Source organism: Limulus polyphemus, unplaced genomic scaffold (assembly GCF_000517525.1).
Source record: "Limulus polyphemus unplaced genomic scaffold, Limulus_polyphemus-2.1.2 Scaffold1754, whole genome shotgun sequence".
NCBI classification, from domain to species: Eukaryota; Metazoa; Arthropoda; class Merostomata; order Xiphosura; family Limulidae; genus Limulus; species Limulus polyphemus.
Window position 1 is genome coordinate 150,310 of NW_013667364.1, and position 14,193 is coordinate 164,502.

The window sequence follows — 14,193 nt, forward strand, 5'->3', positions numbered from 1 at the left end:
CTTTTATATGCTATAATCAAACCAATCAATACCAGAGGCTTGAAGTGTCAAAACGTTATTACACGTGGAAATCACGATCTGGAAATACCCGTTTGGAGTAGGCGAAAGTTCTCAGAATTATTAAATACTTACAAAAAAAACAACAACAACAAAAACAGTGCTTCGAAATACTTTTAGCATTCAATGGAAAGGTTGAGGCTTATAACGCTAACAATCGGGATTCGATACCTGCAGTGAGCACAGCGCAAATATCCCATCGTGTATCTTTGCACTTAAAAACAAACAGAACATCCTTGCATAACTTCTAAGCATGGACTATAACAATATGAAATAAATGTTGATACTATTTGTATATATTTCTTCTTTATTCCATAAAGAAATAGTGCTATCTCGTCGCTTCTAGTGCTTTTCATACAGCTCCAATGAAGAATTGTTAGTAATTTAGTACCAAGCTATACAATGAGCTATTTGTGCTATGCCCATCGCGAGTATTAAGCTCGATGTTTTAGCGTTATACGTATGTATTAAACTTTTTTCAAACATTCCTTTCGAAAAATAAGCTTTTCTTATCAGAGGTGAACTATTAATAAAAATATATAAATTAATTTTATGCGTATGAACGATTTAAAAATAAACTACAACCAAAAGTCTTACAATTACCAAACAGAGTATAAGAAAGAGTTTTATTAAGTAACAAAACGTGATATACTTTGTTATCTCTCTTGATATAACTAAGAGATTAAAAACATGCTCTTGAACTTATTCCTTATGTGATCCCCCCCCCCTCCATGGTTCAGTGGGTTCCTCCACTGTGTCCCTCCCTTAGTGGGTCAGCGGCACGTCTGCGGACATAAAATCGCTAAAAATCGGATTTCGATACCCATGGTTTTCACAAAACAGATAACCCATTGCGTAGTTCTGGTCTTAACTACAAACAAACATACACATACACACGTATGCAGGGGTATAAAAACAGCGAGAACTGTTGAAAGCGTAGATAACAGTTTTATGTTCAAAGACAACAAAATTATATAAAAGTACCTAGGTCTATGTCATATCCATTTGATAGCCATCCCACTAGTATGTGTCTCAGTGTTGTTGCTGTAGTCTCTTCTAACCAGATTATCAACTAAATGTATTGCATTACATTTTCATTATTGTAATGGCACGAGTGTGGTAAATCAGTTGTATGCTATTAATACAAATTTCTGGTAAAAGGTTTGTAAATATTTTCAACAACCAGCCAATGTTTAAGTATTTGATACCCAGTGATAAGCAAAATTCATATTAACGAGTAGATAGAAATATAGACAGTTTAGACATCGAAAATGCTGCAATAGCAAACGTCCCTTAAACTGAGTAGCACCCTATTCGAAAAACAAACAAACAACTGATGACAATCTTTATGCTGTATAGATTTGATTTGTTGATGGCATATACAGGGCTCTAGAAAACTTATATACATATACGTGTATATAGGGTTTTTGTAGAATTAGTAGATATAATTTGTGATTTCGGGTTCTAGAAATATAATTTACATATGCCCCCCCCCCCTCAGTGGTAAGTCTCTGGGCTTTTAATTCTAGAAATCGGGTTTGTGTTTAGCTTTGCGCTTAACAACAAACATATGAAATGTGTAATATACAAAAAAATGGAGTTATTATCAGCAGTGTAGACACAATTTCCACTTGTAACAAGTACTTGCAAAACAGAAGTGTGTTGATAAAAAAACGCTATTTTCTTAGAATGTCACGCGTTCTCAAACGCAATAGGTTCTTTCCCGTTCTTAGATGTGTAATGTTTTCCGAAATATTTCTATTCTGTTCAGATTTTTTAATCAAGGTATATTAGTAAATCGCTTCGGGTTATTCATCAAACACAAGAAACGTAGCATTATTCAACATATCCGCTTCACGTAAAACGTATTTGTCATATAAATTTAGCATATTACTTTTTAACTAAATTTGTTACGTAATGAAAATAAGGTAATGCTAAGAAACAAATTTCTTAGTTTTTCACATTTTTGTCACTAGATGTCACCACATGTTATTATTCAGTCGGAAACTTTGTTTTTTCGATATCAACAACTTTTATGCCCAAATATTTAAGTTGATTTATTTGAGTCTGCGTGCGATTAACACACAAAGTTAAACTATATATTGTGATCTTAAATCCGTTACGGATATAATTATGAACGAATTTCAGGTTTGATCGTACCAAGAAGTTTTATTTGTTCTGGTGGGAACCAAACCACAGTATTTTCTTGATTTGAATAAACAACTAATCTGATATTTGGTTAAATCTATAATATAACCAATCCCAAGAAAGTGCACTAACCAATCTTCTTAAAATAACGGTTAAGACACAAAAACTTTATATTTATCTATAATGTTCAGTGAAAAAAACAAACAAACTTAACACTAAATTGCACGAAGAACGGCCAGTCAAACAGTTACGTTACCCGAAAACTTGTTGCCTTGCTTGAAACAATTAAATCCTCGATTTTAAAGTAATTTTGGGTCGGGCATGAACTAATACTTATCCTACCAAGATGTGAATTGGATAGTTCAACGTTAGAGCCAAAGAAATGTCACTGAATACACTTCAGCTGTGAGCGCAATATAAAAATGACAGCGCTATTCGGTTAAGAATAGCTATGTAGGCGGTGGGCAATGCCGACTGGTTGCCTTTATTCTGGTCAAAAGTTCTAAATCGGGGAAAAATATAACTGGCATTGGAATCTTTTGCCTAGTCATTTAACCATGTACCGCATAAAGTGGCTCAGTGTTAAGTTTGTAGGCCTATAACGCTGTAAACGGGGTTTCGATACCCTTGCTGGGCACAACACTGATAGCCATTGTGTAGATTTGCGCTTAGCAACAAAGAAACAAATAAACTTTACTCGTGTGAAAGTTATTAAACTTGATTTATGTATTTATATCTAGCTTAAATATAATTTAGTTTATTTAGTATTTGTGAAACATAGAACAGAAGGATAAAGTAGCCCAGAAATTACTATTTAGAATTTAAAGGCTGATTAACTACCTGCTATACAAAGAAGCTACACACCTGCTAGTTGTCGTATCAGACTAATACGTTTTGATGGAATATAAAGATATATAGCTAGTTTGAATATATCATAATTTATATCTTGGATAATCCGCACAACAGTCTTGTACGACTCAATTCAGTTTATGTGATACTTAACATAATCTTTATTGACGCTACTAGAACAGAATGTATGATCTAGCAAAGCACTGGCACGAAAATAGCTAATGAAAAAAGGAAGTACAGATACTGCACTGCTCTAGTAGTTAGCTAACTGGCTTCAAAATAGAAATGATTTTTATAGAATCGTTGCGGAAATTATGACTTCCTGTTTTTTATGGGAATTATACTGCTCATCACATGTGATAGCGGAATTGGTCTTGCAATATAAGGAGCCTGAATGCCTCAAAGAAGGCATGTTAAGCTTTTGAGACGCCATGATGAGGAACGGAATATTTTTCAGTTTAGTTAAGCTGTTGCTGACCTTGCTTGTCGTGTCTCCAGTTTTGGCAGAATGGCAAAAAATTAATGGCAAGCTCTTACACCTTACAGTTACACCAAGGTTTGTATGGGGCGTTAACAATGAGCACAATATCTTCAAATGTACGCGTCCGTGTGACGGTAGCAACTGGGTAAAAGTGGAGGGAGGCTTAAAACAAGTTGACGCTGATGACAACGAGGTCTGGGGAGTGAACGCCAACGACAATATATACAAGCGGCCAGTGGATGGTACTGGGAGTTGGATACAAATCAAAGGTGGACTCAAATACGTCAGTGCTTCTGGCTACGGTTACATCTGGGGTGTTAACTCAAAGGACCAAATCTTCAAATGTCCTAAGCCTTGTAATGGAGAATGGGAGTTGGTGGACGGAGCTCTAAAACAAGTAGACGGTGGACGAGATCTGGTATATGGAGTTAATCGCAATGACGAAATATTTCGTCGACCCGTGGACGGCAGTGGTGTCTGGGAGAACATCCCAGGTAAACTAAAACACATCAGTGGCTCTGGCAGCTGGGAAGTGTTCGGGGTAAACTGTAATGATGAAATCTTTCGCTGCAAGAAACCCTGCTCCGGACAGTGGACAAGATTATCTGGATACTTGAAGCAGTGTGACGCTAGTGGAGACTCTCTTCTAGGTGTCAATGCTAACGATGACATCTTCAGATCAACCCCTGCTTCCAAGAACTGCTGGTTGAATCCTTTCGTTTAGATCATTTTCAGTTTTGAGAATATTATAGATCTATTACCGAAAAATGGTTTAAACGAAACTTTATACGTATTTTGGTAGAAAGTAGTAACCCAATCTTTGTTTTCTCTGTAAGTGAAGAGATAATTTTGCTAAATACCAGTGTTATTTTTTTCTCGTAGTATTCTATATCGTTCACTTCTTGATCTTCCCGGTGATTTATGGTTTATATTATGTAATAGGAATTAAGTGTTTAATTATCTAGCTTGTGGCTGTAGGATGCGTTTGTACTTAGAATGGCCAAATAAATGTTTTCTGAAATTTGTTTGATCTTATCTTACACGGAGAATTCAAACTGTCGAGTTATATACGATAAAACATTATAAGAAAAGTCAAAGACGATATTAGGAACAGCAGTTATATATTAATGACTAAAACATTTTACATTTTACACATTTATTGAACATATAAATATATATTAAAGGTCAGTTTAATTTGTAATGTACAAATAGAAGCGGCATCAGGTAAACTGATATTTTGTCATAACGCTTTTTTATGAGAGCAAAATAAGTGGTTAATATCACTATTGCAAAGTTATAAATCTGCCCCCGGTGGGTCAACGGTACGTTTACAGACTTAAACGACAAAATTTATCGTTTCATTTCTTGCTGTGGACAGAACGCAAGTCGTCTATGGTGTAGCTTTGCGCTAAAAACAAACAACATCAAGAATATCTATAATTCTAAGTGTATCTTTATCAGTACTGGTATATTTCATCATAATAAATTTATTTCAGATCTGTTATTAAAACCTCTGGAGGTCGATAAAAATACATTTTTACTTAGCATACTTTATCGTGTTTTTGAGATTCTTGATTTACTAGGAGTAGGGTAATCTAATGTGAACTTTGTAACTCAGTATTTTTGGGGCCGGCATGGCCATGTGATTAGGGCGCTTGACATGGTTTCGAATCCCCGTCCCACCAAACATGCTTGCCCGTTCAGCCGTGGGGCGTTATAATGTGACGGTCAATCCCACTATTCGTTGGTAAAAGGGTAGCCCAAAAGTTGGCGGTGGGTGGTAATGACTAGCTGCCTTCCCTCTAGTCTCTCACTAGGAACTGATAGTGCAGATAGCCCTCGTGTAGCTTTGCGCAAAATTCAAAACAAACAAACAGTATTTTTGCCAAGCCCCCTCCCCCAGTGAGATAGATGTCTGCGGACAACGCGAGAAATCGGATTTCGATACTCGTGGTAGACAAAGCACAGATAGCCCATTATGTAGCTTTGCATTTATTACAAACAAACAATTTTTTGCCAAGGATAAAATTAATGATTTACGAAATAGTTTACGATTTGTGGTTTATTTGATATAATTTCTCCACTTCCAGTTTGTCTAGAAAGTGCTGATATTAACATCTCTATAAGGTAATCGAAAATTGATTTTTCTAAATACTGTTTTATAATAATAATAATATGAATTTCCTGTAACAGTTTTCATACGGAGTTGCATATTTTTCGCCTATTTAGAAATGTTTTACCCTGCTAATAATAGGGATATGTAAATTTTATAGAAACTTCTCAAGCTGTAAGGCTTTACCTTAACAATTTCTTAGACAAAGGAATAAAGATAATACTGTTTTATTATGCTTCTAATTTTATGTGTTAACTATATAAAACTTCTTTAGCGCCGAGGTTTCTCAGCGAGTAAGTGGTAAGTTTCTGGACTTAAAACGCTAAAATCCGGGGTGCGAATCCTAAGTGGATAGAGCGCAGGTAGCCTATTGTGTAGTTTTGCGCTAAAATGAAATAATGTCGCTTAGCAGCTAGAAAATGTATTGTATTTTTTACTTTGCTAATTTAATTTTGTTACACAAGCTTAACGTCAGCGTAAACGTTACGATCCATCAATTTTTAAAGATTTTCAGATTTTTTTTACTACCTTCAAAGTACTTAATGTTGTTGTTGTTTGAAGTTAAGCACAAAGCTACACAATGGGCTATCTGTGCTCTGCCCACCACGGGTATCAAAATTTGATTTCTGGCGTTGTAAGTCCGCAGACATACCGCTGTACCACTGGGGGCTCAAAGTACTTAATTGTAAACCTTTGGGTTTTATCCGTATTAGATCTGCACACTTCTTCCATTCTTTAACTGCTCGTTTCTTTATTTTATTAGCGCCCCCAGTGGCACAGCAGTATGTCTGCGGACTTACAACTCCAGAATTCGGGTTTAGATACCCGTGGTGGGCAGAGTACAGATAGCCCATTGTGTAGCTTTGTGCTTAATTACAAACAAACAAAACTTTATTAGTTTTATTTGTTGAAATAATAATACCCAATTCCTTTTTAAATAATTCTCTTTAATATCAAAATTGTTTTTTTCATGAGATAATTTCATCTTAAAGTATGTAAACGTTTATTGATTTATTTATTTGTTTGTGGCCATACTCCTAAGGTTATCTGTTACCATCATTAATTTTGAACTGCAGACCGCAAGGAAGGCAATCAACCGGCAGCAGCCACTACCAACTACTCTTAACCAACAAATAGTGCAAATGACTGTCACATTATAACGCTGAAAGACGATCATGTTCGGCACCGGGTTTCTATTCTACGATTCGCAGATTGCCAGTCGAGAGCCCTAACCATTAGATCATGCTAAACCTGTACTGATGTACTAAAGATTCATTTAGGCCTTTTTTATTCTGGAAAGCAACTTAAAGAACCCTCTCACACAAGGTTTGATATTGAAAATTACCCTTTCTTGCTCGCTCTTTCAGCCGTGGGGGCGTTGTAACATTATTGTCAATCCCATTATGCGTTGGCAAAAGAGTGGTCCAAGGGTTGGCGGTGGGTGGTATTGACTAGCTGTTCTCCCTCTAATCTATCATTACTAAATTAGGACAGGTAGTCCTCGAGTAGCTTTGCGCGAAATTCAATAAAACAAATTTCAAAATAATCCTTTGAATCAATAAGGATTTGATATAGCTTGTAAGTTTCTACATTTTTAATATCTTCTTTGATCCATGTGTAGAAATGGACTGATCTCTGTAAACTTTGCATTAAGATTTAATGCCTTATGTATCAAAAATTCCTAAGTTATAATCGTTGAGTGTTTTTAGTTTAAAAACGCATCTAATACCTATAGTTATCACGATAAAAATGGCTAGAAAACATAATGTACCACTAGGTGCGCTGTATGTAAAACTTAATAAACTCTGAAGCCTTTTAACTATTTAAAAATTCACCGACAATCTTCGATAACTTTGACCCAGCAAAGGTGAGTTTTATATGATACATAAATGGATATATCGGAAAACAGATTTTGAGATACGTGGTGATTATATAGCAGTCGTTACGAGAATAACTAATAAAAGGAATATGAATTTCTTCAGAAATCTGATTTTATATTATAGTAATTACGACCTATGAGTAGCATTCTTTATAAGCTATATAAAATGTCAAAGGAAATTATGCACATTGTCGAATTAATTTCTAAGATTTCGTTTCTAAAACTAAATGTGGATAGATAAGAAATATTTGGACATGAGAAATATTTCGAAATTCTATTGATGACGATATCAGACACTTTAGGCTTAAAGCCCATTAAAGCAATATAATTTTAGAAAATATAATTAAAATAAAGGAGAAAAAAATGCGTTTACAAATTTATGTTTGTAATATTAGAAATACAGATTTCTAACACTGAAGTGACATATGGTGCTCATAAAAATATCGAAGTTCTGAAGGTACATATCATTATTATTAATTCGTTATTTTTATGACGAATTTTGATTGGTCATCTATTATATTTTTCTCGAATTTACTTTATGTATGGCGCGTTTCATGGATCTTCAATAATTATCAAAGCTAAAAGTAATAGATAATTATGGGTACAAATGTTACTATTATGTAAGATCATACACATATCAGAAATCTTATGCTGTACTTATTAGTAATACTTCTTACAAACAACTTCAATATCTAAGATGTAATGAGTGCGAACTAGATTCATAGCTCGGTATCTACATCCATAACTATTCTCGAGCCTATACTTTTTTAACAGATGACAAACGTCACTGAACACCTTACACAAACCACGTAGCTACAGCTTGTGAGAGTAAACACACCTCTGAGGAATTGAGATAAACCGTTACAAGATGGCGACCACGAAGCGCTGAACACAAGCACCCAGTTATCAGAGGCTATTTTTGTGTTTTTTAATATAAAAATATTTTCAAAGCGATGCTTTAATTTCTGATATTTATTTATTGTAATGCTATCTTTATTACAGCCTCCGTTGAGTAGCACTGGTCGAGTAGTTATTTATAGAACGGTATGTAAGGCTAACAGTGAGTGCTTCAGTTGGCTTATTTACCAGAAAAACAGTACCTTCAGCCAGTGTCTTGTTACGGAGATTGGAAACATCAAAGTTTTTCACGGTTCCTTACGAAACTTCAACCTCTGTTATTTTTGGCCGCGCCTCATAGAATGGCTCCGAGTTTGTTTTTTTTTTTCAAGTATTAACTTTTAGCTCATAGCTCTGTCATCTCTTGACCGATTTGAGATCTAATTACAGTTTAGGAGTCAGACGGTCAAACCCTTTCGATTGACGTATTTGACCATGCCCAAGGTCTCATATATTAATTTACTCTAATCCTGCCCAAGACAATTTCAAGTGCCGCGGCTATTGAGGATTTCCTCTTGTTCTTTTTCAACTTAAGATAAAGTATTGGTTTATTTGTTTTTCGGTCTAGATTTTTTTTTTACCTCATCTAAAAGATCAATACGATGGATAATTAAATATAAACAATTATTTGGACTTGAACTGAACTGGTTGTTCAATTTGTTCATATTTTGAGTATCCTCTAAAAATTCATATTTGTAGGAGTTAGCAGTACAGGCTTGCGAGGAATGGTATAAAGTATCCGTTAATATTATCAATACTTCACTGGACAGTTTAACACATCCAGTATTAACTATCCTTTAGTTACTGTATAGTCCAGTATTAACCGTCCTTTAGCTACTCTATACCCCAATATTAACTGTCCTTTAGCTACTCTATATCCCAATATTAACCATTCTTTAGCTACTTTATACTTCAGTATTAACCATCCTTTAGCTACTCTATACCCAAGTATTAACCATCCTTTAGCTACTCTATACCCCAGTACAAACCATCATTTAGCTACTCTATACCTCAGTACTAACCACCCTTTAGCTACTCTATACCCCAGTATTAACCATCCTTTAGCTACTCCATACCCCAGTATTAACTGTCCTTTAGCTACTCTATATACCAATATTAACCATTCTTTAGCTACTTTATACTTCAGTATTAACCATCCTTTAGCTACTCTATACCCCAGTATTAACCATCCTTTAGCTACTCTATACCCCAGTACTAACCATCCTTTAGCTACTCTATACCCCAGTACTAACCATCACTTAGCTACTCCATATCCCAGTATTAACCATCCTTTAGCTACTCTATACCCCAGTATTAACCATCCTTTAGCTACTCTATACCCCAGTACTAACCATCATTTAGCTACTCCATATCCCAACTTTTTGGCTACTCTTTTACCAACGAATAGTGAGATTGAACTTCACGTTGTAACACCCCCAAGGCTGAAAGGGCGAGCATGTTTGGTGGGACAAAGATTCGAACCCGCGACCCTCAGATTACGAGTCAAGCATCCTAACCACCAGGCCATGCCAGGCCGCTTCGTTGATTGACAGGCCTGATGTAATTTGCAGATAACCAGTAGGATAACGTTGTCTTACGTGATACTGTTAACAGTTTAGTATACTTTCAGCTTTGTAGGCTAAGAAGTAGCTTAAATATATCCTTTTCCTATAACCATCAATAGTTATATAGAATCTGGAGAGTGAGTGAAAAATAATTATGAAAAATGTTCGATAGCATCTGAAAATTTGCTCTATTTGTGCGCTATTTTACTTATTTAGATCTAAGATTTTGAGAAAAAAATTAAATACATTAACGAAATCTATTTCATTTTTAATACTAGCTAGCATGCTTAGACAAACCAGATTCAAAACTAATTTGGTAATGTTTGTCGATTTTGAAATTACAACGATTCCAATAATGTTGTTACTTATAACAGCTCTAAGCCTGGCAGTTTTTTTGTTTCTTTTATCACACAAGAGCCTACATGTGCATTCTGGTTCTGAAAGATAAGCTTAGCAGTTAGTGTATTTATATCACCGTGTAGACAAACAAAGTCTTACCTTTAAGAACCAGTATCATAACTCACAAATACATTTTTTTTTTTGCAAAAAACAATAACACGTGCTTCCGGTTATAATCCATAATTGATAGCAAACAAGGGATTTGGTGGATGTTTTTTTAGTTCATTAAGCCAGGATGCCGTGCGTGGTGTTGTTGTACTTTTGATCTATAAGTACTCTGAAGATAACGATAATAATGAAAATGTACAGAAATATTAGCAAAAAACAACAACAACAAAAACTAACAATAATAGCGTCAAAAGAGCCCGGATGGCTTGAAATAGTAGTAAAAACAACACACACACACACACACACATATATATATATATATATATAATAAAAATGTACACAAAAAATATTAAACTAAGCATGGCAACCATTGTGATACTTTATGTTCCTTGTGATAGAAAAAAGTTTAGAAAAATGTTTAATTCGTATGTTAGAATTTGTGCAAAGGCTATTTGCACCAGTCGTCCCTGATTTTGAAGTGATAGACTGGAGAGAAGGTAACTCGTTAAAACCCTCCACAGTGCAAGCGTGATGTTTATTTTTGGTTGGTTGTTTGGTAGATAAGCACAAAGCTACACAGTGGGTTACCTCTACTGAGCCCACCCCGAGTATCGAAACCTAGTTCTTAGTAGTGTGAGACTGTAAACTTACCACTGAACCACTGGGGAGTTTTTTTTTTTGCAATAACAAGACGATAACCTCGGAAACTCAGCTCCACACTCCGGCACGCTGACCACTGGGTCACGCTTGATTTAAGTTTAAATGAACCAGTAAAATTCTGTCTAATATTTAGGTTTAAAATTTTGAAATATTTTTTCCATCAAGTATAGAAAAAGCCTCCACTGTGTCCCCCCTAGTGGGTCAGCGGCACGTCCATCAAGTATAGAAAAAACGTGCCGCTGACCCACTAAGGGGGGGGACACAGTGGAGGTTGGCGGTGGGTGTTGATGACTAGCTGCCTTCCCTCTAATCTTACATTGTTAAATTAGGGATGGCTAGTGCAGATAGCCCTCGTGTAGCTTTGCGCAAAATTCATGCTGGCACTTACGTAGGCAGAGTATGATTATTGCCTGGACATCCGTCAAGCCACAAACGGTGCCCATGTCGAGATGTATTAACAGCACCACTGGCCATTAGCAAACCTGGGGTTTTAGCCGCCTTCATTATACCGCAAATTGCAACTTTTTGTCGTATGTAGCTCTCATTCTATTCAATTGATGACATGATCCAATACTTTATGGATACTCCTTTGATTTCTTTATACGGAATTGTTTGAAAAAATCCACCTAAACATTGATTTTCCGTTTTTCCTCAAGATTGTATTTAGTTCTGCTTCAAAGAACAAATGTCGATCTAGTTTCTGTTTTGCTTTATATATATATACGATTTTTTTTCCTAATTACTTATGTAATGTAGAAAATGTTAAAAACTTAATTTACTTCGGCACTTACACTTTGAAAACACATGGATATTTGGTAAAACAGCAACAGTTATTGCAAATTTGTTCCAAGTAATTTCTCGAAAGCACGCAGAAGAATAATTGATAACAAATGATTACCTGTACAACATTGGGGTAGCATTCCTGGGGACCATGCTGACACGTAAATATCCATTTGTTCCCTTTTCTTTTAACCTGCAATATATATTAATGCATTTCACCATAAATACTTGTTTCTATATTTTAAGCAAAAAAAGTATATTATTTAAAAACATTCTATATAATACATTTAATTGATAAGATCGAGCGCTAGGCAACAAGACTACATACTAACATCTATATAATAAAATTTAGTGTCTGTGTCACGGAACTCCTCCCAAACCGCTGGTCGTACCGGTATTCTAAGTGGTACCAAACGAATAGTCTTGGTCCCGAGATTTGCACGAAGGTAAAAACATTTTCATCCTCCTCCCTGGGGGACCTGGGGACTTCCAAAAAGCACCTTCTTCTAAACTGCTGGACTCATGAACTTCTTACTGGTACCAACGAATCGTTTCAGTCCCGAAATTTACAAACAGATAAAACTTTTCACCCAACCCCTTGGGAAACCCGTGTATTTTGCAAAAACACTTTTACGGAGATTTCCCAAAAGCGGACTCCAAAATTGGCAATGATTTACATCAGAGCACGTAAATAAGTAGGCCTACTAATTGCCATTTGTAACTTGGTTAAATAAATTAAATTTGCATTATAGAGGCTGAAAAATGCAAAATAGTAGTTTAAGCATTAAATTTACATTATAGCGGCACTGTAAATGTGGGCCTCAGGCCCACGGGTTCGCTAGTGGTATTATGCTTTTCTGTAACTAATCGCTTAACTAATATTACAAAGAATTTTTGTAATTATGCCACTTAAGCCCTAAAGGAATTAGTTACAGTTTGTAAATCATATCAGTTTTCTATTATGCCTGGATTTAGCTGATCGCATATCCGAGGTGTTGAAAAGCATTTGTAAAATATAATATCTGGTATAACCCATCCAACGGAAACATTTGAAAATTACTTAACAATATTTGTAATGTGCTTTGAATTACCTGGTCGCCATAATGTCAAGTTTTGGTTTTGATATTTTGCGCAGAGCTACACAAAGCTACCTGCACCCTGTTGACAACGAGGAATCGAACCTCAGATGTTAGCGTTGAAATCTGTAAATTTACCGCAACCCATCGAGGAACAGCATGCCAAGTAAAACATCTGGTAAAAACAATCGAAGTACATGTTAGCTATTTGTATTATGCTCTTTATTTTAGAGTAAAAGTTAAAAAAAATCATAATAATAATTAATGATTAATTGAAAAAAGGTCACAGTTGTCGAACGTTAACTCCGAAAAATATCTTGAGAAACCCAAAATACTACAATACCAAAATGCACATATTTTTCTTTTTCGCTTACAAAGCAATATCTATAAGTAGGGTATAAAATTTATACATCAACAACAGAGTATTATTTAGTGCAATAGAATGGGGATATCTCAACAGTAAGACAGAGTGATAAAGCTGTATTTTGGATAGCACCTGTCAACAGAGGGTAATAGAGCCCCTCATTTCAGCATTATAAATCCGTAGACTTACCGCTGTCCCATAGTAGGACTTTAAAATCTAATGCCAAATTTATGTATAAATTGTTTTGTTACTTATCTGATTCTGTTTCTGATATATTAGGTTAAATGTGAGATATTACTTAATAATCAGACACTCGTTTCAGTATAGTTCTGCTCGCTGTAGATTTTGTATTGAAGAGGAGGAGTCTGAAATAAGCAGATATAAGAATTTGAGTAGTAGTTTAAATGCTAAAAAATCATTTCTCACAAATAAAATCATTATTATCTCTTATTCGATTATTAATTAATAACTTCTAAGATTTAAAATTTTATCATTTCTGGAGCATAGCGACTATTATGAGATCCGTTTTCATGATTACATATTTTCAAATTCATGAACACCATTTTCTTGATTAGATACATATAATCACATTCATAAGATTACGTTTTCATGATTAGGTATTGTTAAATTCATGAACACCATTTTCTTGATTAGATACATATAATCACATTCATAAGATTACGTTTTCATGATTAGGTATTGTTAAAAGTCTTACGAATACCTATTTAAAAATGTACTGTGTTAAAAGTGTTTTTTTCTTTCTTTTCTTTTTTTTTTGTAAAATACTAATTCTTACATAGAGTTCCGTGTTATTGAT

At 35.0% G+C, this 14,193-nt stretch overlaps 1 protein-coding gene across 1 annotated transcript; it reads left to right on the forward strand.

Moving 5' to 3' along the window:
- The first annotated feature begins 2,212 nt into the window (after positions 1-2,212).
- Positions 2,213-4,559, forward strand: LOC106464835 (lectin L6-like). Its single transcript, XM_013924990.2, has one exon. The coding sequence runs from the start codon at positions 3,486-3,488 to the stop codon at positions 4,257-4,259; it is 774 nt and encodes a 257-aa protein (XP_013780444.1). The 5' UTR covers positions 2,213-3,485; the 3' UTR covers positions 4,260-4,559.
- Positions 4,560-14,193: the final 9,634 nt, after the last annotated feature.

Bases quoted from the DNA above. Each gene is read 5' to 3' on its own strand.
- LOC106464835 (XM_013924990.2), top strand. From the start codon at position 3,486: ATGATGAGGAACGGAATATTTTTCAGTTTAGTTAAGCTGTTGCTGACC.